Raw genomic sequence first — 18,007 nt, 5'->3', positions numbered from 1 at the left:
GACATTAAAATAAGAGTGCAGATGCTAAGATGTGAAGGGTAAATAAAAGTTAACTAGATCAAAGTTGGCTTTCCAGGTACAGCAAACAACATACACAAAGTCTCTACAGTAGGAGGGAGAATGGCATATGTAAGGAAAAATAAAGGAAGCCAGTGGTAAGAAGGAGTGTGGCATGAGACGGGACTGGAGGAGGAAGGGGCCAAATTGTGCAGGGTCTTCTGGACCAGGGTAAGCTATTCATTCTTCATCCTACAAACAATGGGAAATCCTTGAAGGTTTTAGGCAGGGAGATGTCACATGAACAGAATCACATCCTGAAAAGATTATTCTCAAAGCACTGTGTAAGATGGATAGGAAAGGAACAAGAGTGGAAAGACAGTCTATTTGGGAGGCCATTGCTATAATTCAAATGAAAAATGATGGCTTGGACTACAGTGGAAGCAACAGGCATGAAAAGTAGTACCAGAGAGGTATTAATAAAATGAAAATAGCAAAACTGGTAAGGAGTTAGACTAAATTTGATTAAAGATGTCTTCCAAGAGTCTGGTTAACATGCCTGTGTGGATATTGTCATTCATTTAAATAGGATATACTGAAAGAGAACTAGATTTGAGGGAGAGGGATCATGACTTCAGTCTACCCTCATAACTCACTGACTCATATCTCCAATCTCCTGCCAGGCCTGCCTCTGCCACACAGAAGTGTACACAAGAGAATTTTACATGGTTCCATGCCTTTATGTAACCTCTTCTCTACCCTTGAGATACTGGTCTGGCATTCTCTACCAGAGAAACCTGTACTAATTCTTCAAGGCTCAGTCTGGACACTAAGCTACGTTTTGAAGCCTTCTCAAGCTCCTCTTGGGTAGGGGGAAAAATTGTAACTTGCACTGTATACTCATACCATTTTGCTCATACCACACGAATGGTATTTTATCTTCACATGAATGATCTTTACTACATTAAGCGAATATATGACTGTCTTCTCAGCAATAACAAATTCCTTAAGAGTAGAAAAGCCACAGTTTGATCTTCATCATAGCTGTTATCATTTTTGTTGTCTGAACTGCTGCATGGCACACTAGGTTTTTGGTACACATTTCCTAAATGAAATTGAAAGGTACTGCCCACCACCTAGAAAGACTCCCTCTCAAGCAGAATCCACTATGTTGTTTATTTTATGTCTTTAAGACATCTGACCATGGATCTCAAATGCATAACTTTTTAAATGTTCTACCATTTGTATTGAAATTGGCTCTTTCCTACGCTATATCCCAGACTGGTTTTAAGTAGCAGGGCTAAATTCAATTATACTTCTGTAGACTTGAAGCCTGAAAGTGGATAAACAGAAGCACTTAACAATCAACAGGCATTTGAACAATTGCATTGGAACTTTTTGGCTTTACTTAAAAATTAGACAAGCCAAAAAAGCACCTTTAATGTAGTAAAAATTTCAGAGATAATTACGGTAATAGAAAGACTAATAGTTTATAGACTTAAAGATAGAAGAAAATTTAAAATTCTAAAATTTAAAATGCAAAAGCATAGTAAGAACACAGAAACATAAATCTACGAGGCTTTCATGCTTCAAGGGAGTAAGTGAATGAGGCAGAGCAAAATTAGCAATCAGAATGATAAGTGATTAAGTTTTTAATTAGGCTGGTACTGATGTTTAAGTAAAAACTATTAATTTAAATGAATTTTGATTTTCATATATATTGACTCTTTAAAGGCTATGAGACATATCCTTCTAGGATGAACAAATATATGAAATTCATGAAAACTTAAAAGAAAGAACAATTAAATTATATCTCAAGTTTCCTAGTAAAAATATAACTTTGAAAAATCTATAAAATCATAACTCTTTAGGTAATTATTTCTACTTTAAAAGTCATAATCAGTCTTAGAACATCTTTTGTTTTTAATCACAGGGCATAAGGTTAGAAATTGAATCAATCAAACTCAAATTCTCAAAGCTGAACAGTTATTTATGGAGCTCTTACCTGTACAAGGAAAATGATGAGAAAATAAAAATTTGCAATCCTTCTAAACTGTTCAAACAGGTTCTTTGGGAGGAAATTCCAAAGTGTGTACTATAAGGGAGGAAGAAAAAAATATTAGAAAGGAAAATTGAAAAATCCTAATAGTAATGACTTATATGGGTCCAGGTCATCATGTAAACTGATATTTGGTATATAAAACACTTTGAAACTTAAACCTCACATATACACCTAAGAATATAGTTAAAGGTTATTGTATATAATTTTTTTTCAGAAATGAAGTTTCACTCTGAGCATTACAATGGCAATTTAGTTCACATTTTTTTTTCTCTAAGCCCATCTAAAATAGGTTCCTTGTTATATGCTCTCAGATCATCCTATAGTAATTCTTACTTGATAGCACTCACTACAGTGAATTATAAATGTGTACATTTTTCATTTCAGTTTCTCCATCAATAGGTAATGATTTGTACTATAGGCAATCTATACAAGTCTATTGCACAATAGGCAATCTATAAAAGCAGACTGCTCATCCTAGCACACTGCCTGGTATAAATTAGACAATAGAGTATTTGAATAAATGAATGAACAAATTCCCCTGTCTTCACAAACCTCTGGAGTCTTGATCATTATCAGAGATAAAAACTGTCCCATCTTCATGACAGCTAAGGAGGTATACACATAATCCTGGGTCATACAGGGCTTTCACTTTAATCAACAGCATTCTACCCTTGGGCTTTTATACAGTTTTCAGTGCCAAATTATACACGGACAAAAGGAGAGAATTTTTTAGCCAACTATCAAACCACATGTACATTGTTACTGATACCTTAAGCTCAAGGTGTAGGTCATTTAAAAGTCACCTTAAGAAGTGGAACTTGAACATTGATGTGGCTGCATATCTGTAGTACGCTGATTTTAAATACTTTGGGTATATGCCAAGGAGTGGGATAGCTGGGTCAAATGGTGGGTCCATTCCAAGTTTTCTAAGGAATCTCCATACTGCTTTCCAGAGTGGATGCACCAATTTGCAACCCCACCAGCAACGTATGAGTGTGCCTTTTCCCCACATCCTTGACAACACTTATTGTTGCTTGTATTCTTCATAATCGCCATTCTAATTGGGGTGAGATGGAATCTTAGGGTAGTTTTGATTTGCATTTCTCTTATTACTAGAGATGTCGAACATTTTTTCATATATCTGTTGACCCAGCTATCCCACTCCTTGGCCTATACCCAAAGGACTTAAAATTAGCATACTACAGTGATGCAGCCACATCAATGTTCATAGCTGCTCAATCCACAATAGCCAGATTGTGGAACCAACCTAGATGCCCTTCAGTTGATGAATGGATAAAGAAACTGTGGTATATATACACAATGGAATATTACTCAGCCATAAAGAATAATAAAATTATGGCATTTGCAGGCAAATGGATGAAATTGGAGAATATCATGCTAAGTGAGAGAAGCCAATCTCAAAAAGCCAAAGGACGAATGATCTTGCTGATAAGCGGATGATGACACATAATGGGGGGTGGAAGGAGGGACAGTATAGAGGGAAAAGAGGGGTGGGAGGGGTGGGGGGAAGGAAAAAATAACAATCAATCAAATGCCATTACCCTATATAAATGTATGATTACACAAATGGTATGCCTCTACTTCATGTACAGAGAAACAAGATATATCCCATTTGTTTACAATAAAAATAAATTTAAAAAAAAGCGAAACTTTCTAGATATATTTAATTTTTTTTTAAATTTTGAGACAGGGTCTTATTAAGTTGCTTAAGGCCTCACTAAGTTGCTTAGGCTATCCTTGAGCTTGGGATTCTCCTGCTTCAGCCTCCCAAATTGCTGGGATTACAGGCATGGACCACCATGTCTGATTCTAGATATCTCAATAAAGACCAGAACCTAGAAAATAATGATTCTTACATAAAAGGCTAACTCTACACTTGAAACATCTCCATACCAATTACGTGCATAATATGAGAACACATCCATTAATAAGGTGACTGAAAAGCCAGTCATAAAGCATGACAGAGTATATGGGAATTTATTACTAACCTCTCTTTTAAAAAAACTTAAAGGCTCAAAGTTCAGAGAATACTGAAAGAATGAAGGCAAAAGGAGGCAGATACCTTTAGTAGCCTATTCAGAAGGCTCTTCCCCTGGGGTCCAAGGAAATGCCTGAGGGAGGACCATTCCAAAAAATGCAGAATTATGCATGAATATGCATTATTTGGGAGAAAAGACCCCACATTTTCATGAGATTCCTGGTATAACTTGTGAACAACAACAACAACAACAACAATAAAACTAGTCAAAATCATTGATCCAGCTGAGCACATTGGTGCATGCCTGTAATCCTAACAACTTGAGAAGCTAACGCAGGAGGATTGCGAATTTGAGGATAGCCTCAGTGACTTAGCGAGGCCCTAAGCAACTTAACAAGACCCTGCCTCAAAATAAAAAGAGCTATAGGCGTAGCTCAGTGACAGAATACCCCTGTGTCCAATCCCCAGTACCAAAACCAACCAAACCAAACCAAACCAAACAATAAAAAACTAACATTGATCCAATCACTTTGAAACTGACAAAGTCCAGACAGATGCTTACTATTCCAATTACTTGGGATCAATTTCCTAAAACAATAACGTAAATTCTAACAATAGGCTAATAGCTGAGCTTCTGGTATGATGACCTTCTGTTCCCAAACAAAATTATTTTAATTAAATAAGCATTAAGGACAGTTGTCCTCTGTGGGGAGTGGTGTTAACATATCAAAAGGGAGCACTTTTTTGTTGTTTTTTCTAAGCCCTATTAATGTTGATATACTATTGCTTTTTTTTAAGGGGGAAGGGGTTGTTTATTGTTTTTTGCAGTGTTGGTGTTCCAATTCAGGGCCTCCAGCATGCTAGTTCTACCACTGAGATACAATCCCAGCCTGACCACTGTTTGAATTTACTAAATGAACTGCTTCCTTAAGGAATTCTGCTTATACCCTTAATAGGAAACTATTGCTTATATGTCCTCTTCTCTCCTTCATCATGGCATTAGCTATTAAGACCTCAGGGTGTCATAAGTTCCCTCATCACAGATGCCTAGCACAAGAAACAGAGGTTTTTTAATTAAGAAAAACATTTGTTGTAGTGCTGGGGATGGAACCTAAGGTCTCACAAATGCTAGGCAAGTGTTCTACAACTGAGCTACATCCTCAAGACCCCTTTAATCAATAAATATTGATTAAAACTTGTGCCTTGGCCATTTACTCCACTGATTTAACTAAAAGGCATATCAAGATTTAATCACACCTTTTTATAATGTAAATTCAATACTAATATATGATATATTGTAAACATAATATAAAATGTAATATTTTAACATAGACCAAGAGAAACCTACTTTTCAGACTTTTTTAATTAGAAGTGAAATTGAATCAGAATCATATACACCAAATTATTCAAAATGTTTATCTAAAAAGTGGACTCTCAGGCTTGTTGAGTTGCTACCAACCATAAAAAATGTTAATCACAGGAATAAAATGTGCACAGTAGCTGTTTAAGATACAGTGACGAGAACTGAGGCTTTCTGACATAAGTAGCCTGCCCCCAGAACTGGGGATTGAACCCAGGGACAATTAACCACTGAGCCACAAACCCAGTCATTATTATTTTTTTTTATTTTGAGACAGGCAGGGTCTTGCTAAAATTGCTTAGGGCCTCCATAAGTTGCTGAGGCTAGTTTCAAACTTTTAATCCTCCTGCTTCAACCTCCAGAGTCATTAGGATTAAAGGTGTACACCACCACACCTGGTATAAATTCTTGCTAAGAAACCAGGTGCCATGGCTCACTCCTGTAAACCTAGCGGCTTGGGAAGATGAAGCAGGAGAATCCCAAGCTTGAGGCCAGCCTTACCAACTTAGCAAGGCCATGTCTAAAAATAGCAAAAGGTGCATTAATTGCATCCATAAAAAAATTTTAAAAGGGGTTTTGGATGTGGCTCAGTGGTTAAGCAACCCTGGATTCAATCCCCAGTATTGCCAAAAAAATTAAAGAGAGAAGAACAAAAAGAAGTAGAAGTATAATTAATTCTGCTGATGATTATGATTTTATTTTGTACCATGGATTGAACCCAGAGGGATTTAACTACTGAGCCACATCCCCAGTCAGTTTTTTTTTTTTTTTTTAATTTTGAGATAGGGTCTCAGTTTCTCAAGTTGCTGGGATTACAGACATGTGCCACTGCACCTGGTTGATGATTCTGATTTTTTAACTGAGGAGAAACATTAGTATAATTTTAGACTTGAAACTTTTTGATCCAAGAAATAAGCGTAACCATGAGCACACCTTCAAAATGAGTTAGGTGGAGATCATTGATTATAATCCCACTGAAGGACCTTAAGATGTGGCACAGAATTTTTAAAGGAAAAAACTGTAAAAGAAACAAACATAGGGCCTGGGGTTGTAGCTCAGTGGTAGAGGGCTTGCCTAGCAAGCTTGAGGCACTGGATTTAATCCTCACCACCACATAAAAATAAATAAAACAAAGCAATATTTAAAAAAAGAAGACTATACAAAAGGAGAAACAAACATGGAATCTAAAGATCTTAAACTTTGAGCAGGATGCAATCAAAGCACCTTTTGCTAAAAAAGGGAATTTCCAAGTTTTCTACCTGTTACAAAATTCTGGTGATTCCTAAAGTTCCCTACAGAGAACATTAAAGTAGTAAGGTGGCTCACACCTGTAATCCCAGCAGGTCGAGTGGCTGAGACAGGAGGATCATGAATACAGAGCCAGCGTTAGTAACTCAGAGAGGTCTTGTCTCTAAATAAAATACAAAAAAAAAAAAAAAAAAAAAAGGCTGAGGATGTATGTTGCTCAGTGGTTAGGCACCCCTGGGTTCAATTCCTGGTACCCCACTCCCCTGAAAAAACAATAGGAGGAAGGCTGCAGAGGAAAAATTTTTCTAAAGAAAGTATATGTGTTCTCAAGAGAAAAAAAAGAACACTATTTTTTAAAAAATCATTTTATGTGTTTTTTTCGTACCAGGGATAGAACCCACGACACTGAACCACTGAGCCACATCCCCTTTTTGAGATAGGGTCTCACTAAGTCATTTAGGGCCTTGTTAAGTTGATGAGGCTGACTTTGAAACTGATCTCCCTGCCTCAGCCTCCTGAGTCACTCGGATTATAGGCATCCATCACCATGCCCAGCAAGAACACTAATTTTATCAGTAAATAAAATTAAACTAGGTCAAAGTGGTAGTCTTCAGTGTTCTATGCATTAACAATATTTTTAGTGTTACACTGACATTATGGATGGCATTTGTAAATAACAACGAAAAAACTCCACCTGATTAAGGTAGTTATAAATAACTAAAGGGTAGAGAAAAGAAATAAGCACATGTTCTAAAGTTGGAAAGCAGCTAAAATATTCTATAAATTGTACATTTCTTTAATTAAAAGATTCTGGTATATTGAAGAGCCAAGAGATAAGAAAAAAAAAATCCATTATGAAATTGTTGGTCTCTCCAGAGTAGATCTGAAGACTTCCCTCTGAAAGAGACCACTTCACGTATTTAAAATATACAAGTCTGAAGAAATCAACAGTACCACTCAGTACTGTAATAATAATGACAAAAAACACCAGCAATAGCAACTACCATTTATTGAGTTGTTACTACATGCCAAGCAAAGTGCTAAAAGCTTCATGTGGATTAGTTCATTTTATCTTCACCATAATCCCACAGGGTTAGATACTATTAATATCCCTATTATACAGATAAGAGAATTGAGATGAAGAAAATGACTTTAACTTCCAACCTGGGTCTTCAGTCTCCAGGGATGAAGTTCCTTACTATTATACTATGTGCTCTCCTCACATTTATTCATTATATTAAGATTATGGTAATAAGATTTCATTCTTTCTCTCAAGTCACTATATTACCAACTCTTCTTTTCCTGCTCAACAGCTCTGATGAAAGATCAGTTCATCAGCAGGTAATTAGAAAAAACTATAAACATAACATTCAGAAACAAAGAGATGGCTATCAGTGTAGAAAAGTTCTTTTTTTATTCTGTTTTCATGTGTGTGTGTGTGTGTGTGTGTGTGTGTGTGTGTGTGTGTGTGTGTGTATGAAATGGTGAGATAGATAAACAGAATTGTAGCTTCCCCATGGGCTCCTATGTTTTTAATGATTGCATTGTTTTACTTAGTGGCCTAACTGAAGTTAAGATAAAATACAGGAAAATATCCTATGAAATTCATAAGAGCTGAGAATTAAGGTGAGTCATATATTCTTTTAAAACATGAAACATAGGAGGCCAGGCAATGGTGCGGCATGCCTATAATCACAGCAGTTTGGGAGGCCAAGGCAGAAGGATTTTTAAGTTCAAGGTCAACCTCAGCAATGTAGTGAGACCATCAGCAACTTAGCAAGACCCTGTCTCAATATAAAAATAAGCAAATAAGTAAATAGGACGGAGGATGTAAGTTCATGGTAAAACACTCCTACCCCCACCAAAAAGCAACAGAGATCAAAGACGGCAAATTACAAGAAGGGTGCGCTTTCCAGTTGCTCAGTGGCTCAGGACTGAAGCAGGGGGAATACTGCTTCTCAGTGAGGTGGGCGACAGAGGGAATTCACTGAAATTCAGTAGTCAGAGATTCACAGAGATCCAGAAATTTGCATGCTTTGAACAGAGGACAAGAAAGACCACACTATAGCAAAGCCAGTGGAGGCACAGGCACCAGTTTGCTGCAGAAGAGAGGGATAACACTAATAGAAAGAAAGAAAAAGACAAACTTGGCAGAGAAAGCAGTTTGAATTTAGCTTAATCAAAGGTTGCACAGCAAGCCAGTGTTTGAAAAGTGCTGTTTCTCTCAACTGGCAAGTAGAGAGCTGAGGTAGGGAGCCATCTTTAAGACTCTACACTGCAGTTTGCTACTGCAGGAGCCTGAGACATCATATCAAGTATTACCAAACTGTCCCAGCAAATGCCTACCATATGGCCTAGAATGCACTTAGAAGAATGTGATTAAAACAGGCACAGAGAAGACTGTACCCTGGGGGATTCAGGTCAATGATATGGATGGGAGTGCAACTTGCTTTCCCTTTCACTCTGGTGGCTCACATGACCAGGTGAAGAGGGTCAGGAAACTGAATAGGCAGATGAAATTATACTCAGAGACTAAGCCTGGAAGGCCATATTCATGGGTAGGACAGATGTGTGGAGGTTGGTTATTCTGCCCTATGAGAATTCTCAGTAGAATCCTGAGATTCAGGCACCCAGTAAAGACCAGCATTGGCCCAGCCCTAGAGATACCACCCAAAAAAGTTCCAAAGTTCTGATCAGTGCTAAATACCAGCCACAAACTCTGCATCAACCCTGACCTGGGAGTGCATGAATCTAGTCTGTCCAGACAAAACTTAAATTGATAGTACTTCCCATTTCCTCCTACCTTATACTAGTGAGAAGGGAAGCTGAGAGCTATTTGAACCAGCTTCCATTCCAGGAGGCTCCAGCTAGTAGTTGCTGAGCAACCCAAAAGAGAAAGGGTTTAATGACCCCCAGAAATTGCTCTCTCTAAGTGCTACATAGTACAAGAAGAAACAAATGGGCAGTCTGGCATAAGCAGTGAATATTCATCCTTGTCAACAGTTTTAACCAACTCAACACAGGCCATTGTTTCATTAATAACCCCCCTGCCTTTTTGGTGTTTCTACTGTGCTGGTTGGTTCATAATTTTTTGCTTGTTTTTATAATTTTAAAAAATTTGTTTTTTACTTTGCTTTATTTTCTCTGTTAGAAGTTAAGGGGTTTTGTTTCTTTTGTTTTTGTTTCTCTTACTACTCTCTCCCCTTTCCTCTTCCCCCCCTAGCCAAATTCTCTCTCTCTCTCTTTTTTTTTTTTTTTTTTTTGGTGGTGGTGCTGGGGATTGAACCCAGGGCCTTGTGCTTGCAAGGCAAGCACTCTACCAACTGAGCTATCTCCCCAGCCCTCAAATTCTCTCTTGAATATACAATATGAAAAGGACTTTTTACAGAGCCACCAGACTTCATAAAGTAGTTGTGCTCCCAACTTTATCACTAACTCTGTGTAGTGACCATGCCACTAACTTAATTTCTCTGGGTTTAGTTTCTTGTTCTGTAATTCAGCAAGTTGAACAAGATGACATCTTAGGAACTTTCAGCTTTGTAACTCTGAGTCAAAGGTCTACCCTAATTATTTACTTGAATAGCATAAGATGATTCAAAATTTGCAGTGAACAGGTTATTTACTCTCCTGGGCATAAGTATGTAAACCTCTGACTGATAAGATTTGTGCCATATGGTTTAAGAATAACAGGAAGCATATATTTTATACAAATATATTTACATTGTTCTATAGGCCTATAGATCTGCTTATCAGACATTTGTTTTCAATATCCTGTCTACATTTTACATGTTGATCTTCCAACTGAACAATCTCTTATATATTACTACACAAAAGAGAAATCAAATGCATGTTTAAAAATCAAAATATTATATTTTTAAGGAAAGGTAAAATTCTGTTGTTTTAGGTCCTAAGTGACTGCAAACATGCAGTGAACCAGATATCATCAACATTTTAGCTCTGCCTTGCCAGGCTACATGAAGAAGTAAGGGAAATTTTCAAGATCTGTTCTATGTAGTAAGAGACAGCAGTGGGCCAGCCATCTACCACCTAGCCTCGGAGTAAAACTTAGCAAAATAATACTTGTAGAATGATGACTACTGGGTACCAGGTACTATAAGAAGTATTTTCACATATGGATTATTAGCCACTGCACAAAAGAGGACACTCAGACTCAGAGCAAGTAATGTGGCCAAGGTGATAAGCTAGTAAATGGATGGGCAGGATTTAAATGCAGGTGTACAAAAATTCCAGTCCAGTGCTTTTAGCATTATGCTACTCTGAAGATGGTTATTCAAATGGTGACACAGCTATAATGACTGTACTCTCGACAAGTCACAGGTCAAACCATATACTGAACAGAATGTACCCTTTTATTGAGAAGAATGTATCCAGGATGTATGTGAGAAGCAAGATAGAGGAGGGAGGGGAAACAGAAAGAGATACCAATGAAAGATGTACCAGAATAGCACACTCCAAAAAAGAATGCAAATAATTTATATCCTAGGCCAAAAATTTTAGGAAGCTTTGCACAAGTGAATAATTACCCCCCTCCCCAGTTGCTGGAGATGAAACCCAAGGCTAGGCAAGTGTGCTATCACTGAGCAACACCGCCAGCTCAATAATTACTACTTTTAGCACACTTCAAGGCTTAACATAATATGCATAATCAACAGGCACTGTGAATTATAGTGGAAGGCAAGTGAATGATCTTTCAGCTATAACAAAACAAAATGATGAGCTTTAAAAAAATAAGCTTTCAGGGGAACACTTATCTTAGTTGATATACAATCCGTATAAGGATGTAACCATGTATGCATATATAAATGTAACAGCTTCCTCAGAATCATAAATAAGTGCATTATCTGACTTACTATGTGAACATCTATTGAGTTGAAAAAAACTTACCTTAGATGAGACTATTCTATTATCACAAAATCTCTGTGCAATGTAAGCTTCTGTTTCTGAAACTGGATGATTGCCAACAAACACTGTGCGTGTACCAACTCGTTTCTCTTCTCCAGCACACTGATCAAGAGAAAGAGGAGAAAAGTCAACTTTTTATCACATTTGTCCATGCTTCTACCAAGCTTAGAATTCTTGTCTAAGCATGTTTGCCTATAATCTGGGGAGAAACAGTAGTAGGGAAGGGAGAAATCCTTGTTAGGAAATTCAAAATCCACTAAGCTTTTAGTTGCTGACTTAGGGAAGATTAGTAAATGTGCTGTTTGAACCAATTGTTGTGAGGCCAACAGTGTAATTCTAAAATGATGAAAGAAAGCATCCAAATGAGTTCAGGGAAATATACCCCAAAATATGGCATAGTTCCTAGAAAGCAGTAAATGATACCTTACCAGAATGGTAGCTTTAATTCACTGACTGTCTTCTGTCTGCAACCATAATATATAGGATCTGAAACAGTTACTGATAAAAGCACTAAAATTTCCCTTAATATCCATTTTTCAACCCAAAGTGAACACAATTGCATGATTCATACTTTGTCTTCACCCCAATCCTGTCTTCTGTTTTAGTCTTCACAGTAGACCTAACCCTTACAATGTACCAATTTGAACTACAAAAATGTCAAGTTCATACATACAATGTAATTTGCATCCTTTAATAGTCATATTGTTGTTTAATTTTACACATAATAAGAAGTGTCTATAAACAAGGAAGAGTTGCCTTTCCTGCAAGTTCTCAGTTGTTCTACAAGTGGGAAGGAGCAAAGGAGGTAAAGGGTCAGTGAGGCTGGATGTTTCTTGCACTGCTAATATAGATTTCTCTCCTTGATTACAGTGGCCACTGATTGACTTAAAATAAACATGAACTAGTATTGTTCCTGGTTCTAAATAATCTTCAATCTCTACAGTGCTAGAGAACATAGAAAGGAAAACGCAAAAATGCAGTTTTCCAGGCATATGATATTTTTATGAATTCCCTATATTTCAATGGCATTTAAAGAATAAGGCCTAAGTGACCACTATCTCAATAATTGGAGAAAATGGATTGAAATTACTATGCTGGTAGAGGCATATATGTTTCACTGCAGATCCTGGCAGTGACTGTTGTTAGATGATGATATTGAGGGTCTGAAAGAGGATGTAGAATGACCACTTCTGAGTATTTTTCAAAATAGGGCAAAATAGTGCAGGCAGGTTTGTGTTTGGAGCTTCCTGAGGATTGGGGGTGAGGTGGTAAGGAGTAAATAACTTTTCCATGCCTGATTCACCCTAAAATCTGATGAATATGCAACCTCTGGTGGAATTTTCTACAACTATTTCATACTGTTTGGTTCACATCAAAATGGCAATTCTGAACTCATATGTAAATTCACTGTAATTTTCTACTTACTGCCAATGTAGAGTGTTAAAACAGTGGCATTAGTTTCTTTGGTTTTGAATTTGCCATGGTACAGAAACTCCAAGGAGGAAGGAAGCATTAAAAAAAAAATTCCCATTTGGATGGTACCCATTTGGAGTGGAAGTATATGATCCTGCCACCATACATTGTAATTCATTAGTAGAGTCCATCCTGTGCTGGACTGATTCCCAACCAAATGTCCTTAGAAAAGGCCTTCTTTTTTTTTAACTTGAAGTGCTTTAACACAAACTCTTTTATTTGTTTGTTTGTTTTTGGTACTGGGGAATGAACCCAGGGGCACTTACCAACTGAGTGACATCCCCAGTCCTTTTTTGGTTATAATTTAGAGACAGGGTCTCCCTGAGTTGCTTAGAGCCCCGCTGAGTTGCTGAGGCTGGCTTTGAACTCACGATCCTCCTGCTTCAGCCTTCCGAGCCAATGGGATTACACTGGCACAAACTTGGTTTAAATGACACATCACATAAAAAGTATCAAAAATATTTTAAAAGTATACTTAAGATATAGGAATTAACTGAGAAGGTTATTTAAATTTGTTTCTACAAGACAAAAATCACCCTCTTGTGTTCTTGATGTATATCTTTACAGTGTGATCTGAATGTTTTTTAAATTTTTTATTCTAATTTGTTGTACATGACAATAGAATACACTTACACATTTTTATAGATCATACATAAATGGAATATAACTTCTCATTTTTCTGATTATATGTATTGTAGGATTATGTAGGTCATGCAGTCATATGTGTACATGAGGTAATAATGTTTGTTTTACTCTGCTATCCTTCCTTACCCCATACCCCTTCCCCTCCCTTCACTCCCCTCTACCTAATATAAAGTAACCCTATTCTTCCCTATCCCCCACTTATTGTGAATTAGCATCTGCATATAAGAAAACATTCAGCCTTTGTTTTTTTTATTTAAAAAGTAACTTATAACAAAAATAACTTCTCAATAAAAATCAAACAATAAAATGGTACTCTTATTCAACTATTACCATCTTAAAAATCCATGTCTTCACTAGTCATAAAAAATGGACAGCTGTGGGAAGTATAATTTGTTTCCTGATTGCCTCTAGACCCATAACTAGACAAGAACTGCAGAAAAATAGTCTTCAATACGAGTCCATCACTGAAAAGCAGGCACAAGCTCTGAAACAAAGCCCACCTCTTAAGACTTTTCAGGGGTTGGCAGACATAAAGGTATCAGTTAACCATAATTTCTTTCTTTCTTTTTTTTTGGGGGGGTGGGGGGTTGGGATTTAATCCAGGAGTACTTTACCACTGAGCCACATCCCCATCACTTTTTATTTTGAGTAGGGTCTCATTAAGTTGCTTAGGATCTTGCTAAATTGTGAGGTTGTCCTTGAACTTGTGATCCTCCTGTCTTGGCCTCCCAAGTTGCTGTGATTACAGGCATGAGTTACCATGCCTGCCAAGTTTAGCCACAGATTCTTAATCCTGGCCACACACTGGCTTTAAACACAACACTGATGCCTGGGTATAAATTTAAGCTAATATCTAATTTTTCTGGAAGCTCCCCACGTGATAATCCTAATTTGCAATCATGGCTAAGCATTACTGGCAGATTCTCTTTGAATTAGTGATTGTCGTCAACTAACACCCTACGAATTTTTAATATATCAGTCATAAACCTATATTTTGTCTGTGATTAAAATAATTTAAACAATTCACTTTCCAATGGATAAAAATACAAATTACCCTCTAACCATTTAAAACAGTTCACAAATGAAATTCTCCTTCAGTGTTTCGTTTTGCATATGGTTGATCTCCCTTCAATTATTTAGATCAATGCTAATGAAAATTATAGGGCCTGATAAAATGCAAAGCTACTTGAGTTATCAGCAAATAATCTTAACTGATGTCTTCCTCAGCAATTACAGCATTATATTTTTATAGCTCTCTGTGAGTTCCTATAGAAAATAAAAGTGAGGGACTGGGGTTGTGGCTCAGTGGTAGAGTGCTTGCCCAGCATATGTGAGGCACTGGGTTCGATTCTCAGCACCACATAAAAATAAATAAAATAAAAGTCTATCAACATTTAAAAAATAAACAAAAAAAGTAAAACCAAAAATCCTTATTAAAACCTGAAGATTTGGCAATGATTTAAGAGTGGTCATACCCCAGTTCAAAGCTATTTTCTTCTCTCAAGCAATAGTGTTTTTGAACTGCATAATCAGTCTCAAAAAAAAAAAAAAAAAAAAAAACAACAAATGAACTTTAAATTCAAAGAAAGATAGGACATTTCATCAAAATGTCATCTGTATATTAAAATGCCCCTAAAGTCAAATTATCATATGAGGGTTTGGAGGGGTGGGTTGTGAAGGGAGGAGAGTGTTAAAGTGTCACGGGACATTTCCAGCATAGTAAGCTTCTTGGTTAAAATCACTACAGTGTATTCAGTGGTTAAACTGCTCAGGTTTCTAAGTCCACTCCATTATAACAAGCAAGATGAATAATCCTGATCTACAATTTCAGTCATAACTCTAAAATCTCACTTTCAGATTTTGCTTTTACTGCAACTTCTTAAGCGATTAAGCTCTCTCTCCCTCCATTGCCACAGGAAGTGAAAAAAGATGCAGAGGGCATTTTGCAGAGACAGGGCATTTTCTGTCATTTTGCCTTTAAATCTTAATTATGGTTATACTACTGAAACTCTTAAACACTTGACTAAGACAAATATGCAAAGGTCATCCTTATACACAAAGATTCTAATTAGGCATTACCTGATGGCACTATATTTAATTGAAAAACTACTGTAGGAAACAGATATTAGCTCTACACAAACACCTAAATTAGCAACCACAATACTTAGGAAAATGCATTGACCATGAGAATTGGATAAGAATGCCACCTTGTTTGGAAGCTCAGACTTGAACTTCCATTATTTCAGAACAATTCACTGAGCCATTTGCTTTCACCAGGGACAATCAATTCTAAGTGTTCCCAGTCTGATCCTCTCCCAAGGTCCTCAATGGCTATAGAAACAAGGCTCTAAATAATGAAATGCAGCTTTTCTACAGGATAGCTAATAGAGTCAATAAATTAAAAATGTAAGCATTTTGTGATTCAAGATTCTAACAATTTTTTTTAATGATTCAGAGGTTCTTTCACTTATAGAAAGTAACCTGAGATTCTCCACCTGGTACTCAGCAACTCAACTTTGCTAACAATATCTTTCCTAACCCAGAGCCTGACAATAAGCAGACAAACTTAACTAGAGATGAATTGAGCACACAAGTCTAGGAGGTCCTAAAGTTACTTTTCACTTTTGCAATAAATTATATCTATACACCCCCTCTTATTCCAAACACACACACACACACACACACAAACTTTTAAAACTCTAAACAGGGAGGTATTTAACTTCTATAGCTAGGGAGCAATAAAGAGGAAAACTGACAATCCAGCTAAGTAATTATGATCGCCCTCAGTAAAGAGATAAAAATACACATACCCTTCTAAGCAAGAATAAAGAAGTCCCTAGGACCTCCAAAGCACAACCCAGATGAAAAGAAAACAAAATAAGATAGATGACAAACCTCAGAGGCTGGAGGGAAAGATGGAACCATCTGCATAGTGACATGCAAAAACCTGCTAAGGCAAGGGCTGCTAAATCATAAGGAGAAAACTTCAGATTATCAAGCAACTTTTACCAACCCTTGTGATCCTTTCAAATTTTCCCAGAACTTGGGAAGAGAGCCAACTGTGGCTTGAGTTTGTGTACTTCCATGGGAGGCAGAAGAAAAAGCATTAGATGACTTAGTTTATTCCTTAAGAGTTGGAAGCAGAAATCTGATGGCCTGGTTTACATTATCACACCATTTCACACCTTTTTCTCCCTCTTCTCCAAAGACCTGATTTTCCTCAATAACTTTTTCCCCTCCTGGTGCTGAAGATCAAATCCAGGGCCTCCAGGGCATGACAAGTAAGCACTCTACCACTGAAATACACCCCCAGTTCATGCCTTGGTAACTTTTATATTTTAAAGTGGTATTATTTTAAAGTATCAGTTGAAGACCATAGCATCCTCTCATTTGGGAAAGTTTTTTCTAACCTCTATCTATAATAAATGGAACATGATAAGAAATGGGGCTAAACATTAAACTTCTGAGGCAAGTTCAATTGAACTTTTGGTTGTAGACAGGTAAATGCTTTAAGAGGAAGAGATATAACCCTAGGTATTTGTTATGATACACTGAGTTTCCCCACCCCAGAAGAGTGACTGTAATACTTGAACACTGAAATTTCAAAAATATATTACGAAAGTATGTAAGGCCTGATCAGATGGCTTCTGTGGAAATGTCCCTTAGGGATAGAAAATCTTCCTTTACTATTAAAGACCTCGTAGGTAAGAAAGATTTACATTTCAGGAGCAAATCATAGTATCTAAAAATGGCAATCAAGAGCCACTGGGCATGGGTGGGGGCAGGTAGTGCCTTTACCAATGTCATTATCTAGAAGAGAGAAATTCTCATTCAAAAATTACTTTCTAGATCACCAGAGAAGAATTTTCACTACAGTGTAAGAAGAGATAAGAAACTGTTGAGAGCAAAATATATCTATCTATTATAAGAGAGGCATTTCATAGCCTGAACAAGGTTTTATTTACTGTTTCAGTGATAGTGTCATTATTACTGAAGTGATAATAAGCTTCCTAGAAAGTGTAACCATTTAAATATATTCTGGAGTGTGACCAATAAACCAATGAATGAGTTTTTTCAAACAAATTGTTAGATATCATAAAGAAACTAGTCAGAAAAAATGTTCAAGTTATAAATGTAATTAATTTGAATAACACATCCAGGCTCTATCAGTTTATTTCTTAAGATCCCTAACAAAAAAGGTAGGTATAAAAAGCAAATTTCCATTGTGGAGCAACGCTTAATTGAATAAGCAAAGAAAGCATGGGGAGAAGGCTCTGAGTTCTAACTCTCAAAAGGCAGC

General features: G+C 36.8%; 1 protein-coding gene across 10 annotated transcripts in view; it reads right to left on the bottom strand.

Annotated features, from left to right (window-relative positions):
- ATP11C (ATPase phospholipid transporting 11C (ATP11C blood group)) overlaps positions 1–18,007 on the bottom strand; it is a 205,513-nt gene that overhangs the window by 94,146 nt on the left and 93,360 nt on the right. For all 10 annotated transcript variants that reach the window (XM_079124796.1, XM_079124795.1, XM_079124797.1 and 7 more), the window contains 2 exons: positions 11,572–11,691; positions 2,003–2,092 (listed from right to left, as the gene is read on the bottom strand). In XM_079124796.1, coding sequence (XP_078980922.1) covers positions 2,003–2,092; positions 11,572–11,691 — 210 coding nt within the window. The remainder of the gene's footprint in view (positions 1–2,002; positions 2,093–11,571; positions 11,692–18,007) is intronic.

Source organism: Sciurus vulgaris (genome assembly GCF_902686455.1).
Source record: "Sciurus vulgaris genome assembly, chromosome: X".
Lineage (NCBI taxonomy): Eukaryota > Metazoa > Chordata > Mammalia > Rodentia > Sciuridae > Sciurus > Sciurus vulgaris.
This window is presented reverse-complemented; position numbering and strand designations above follow the sequence as displayed.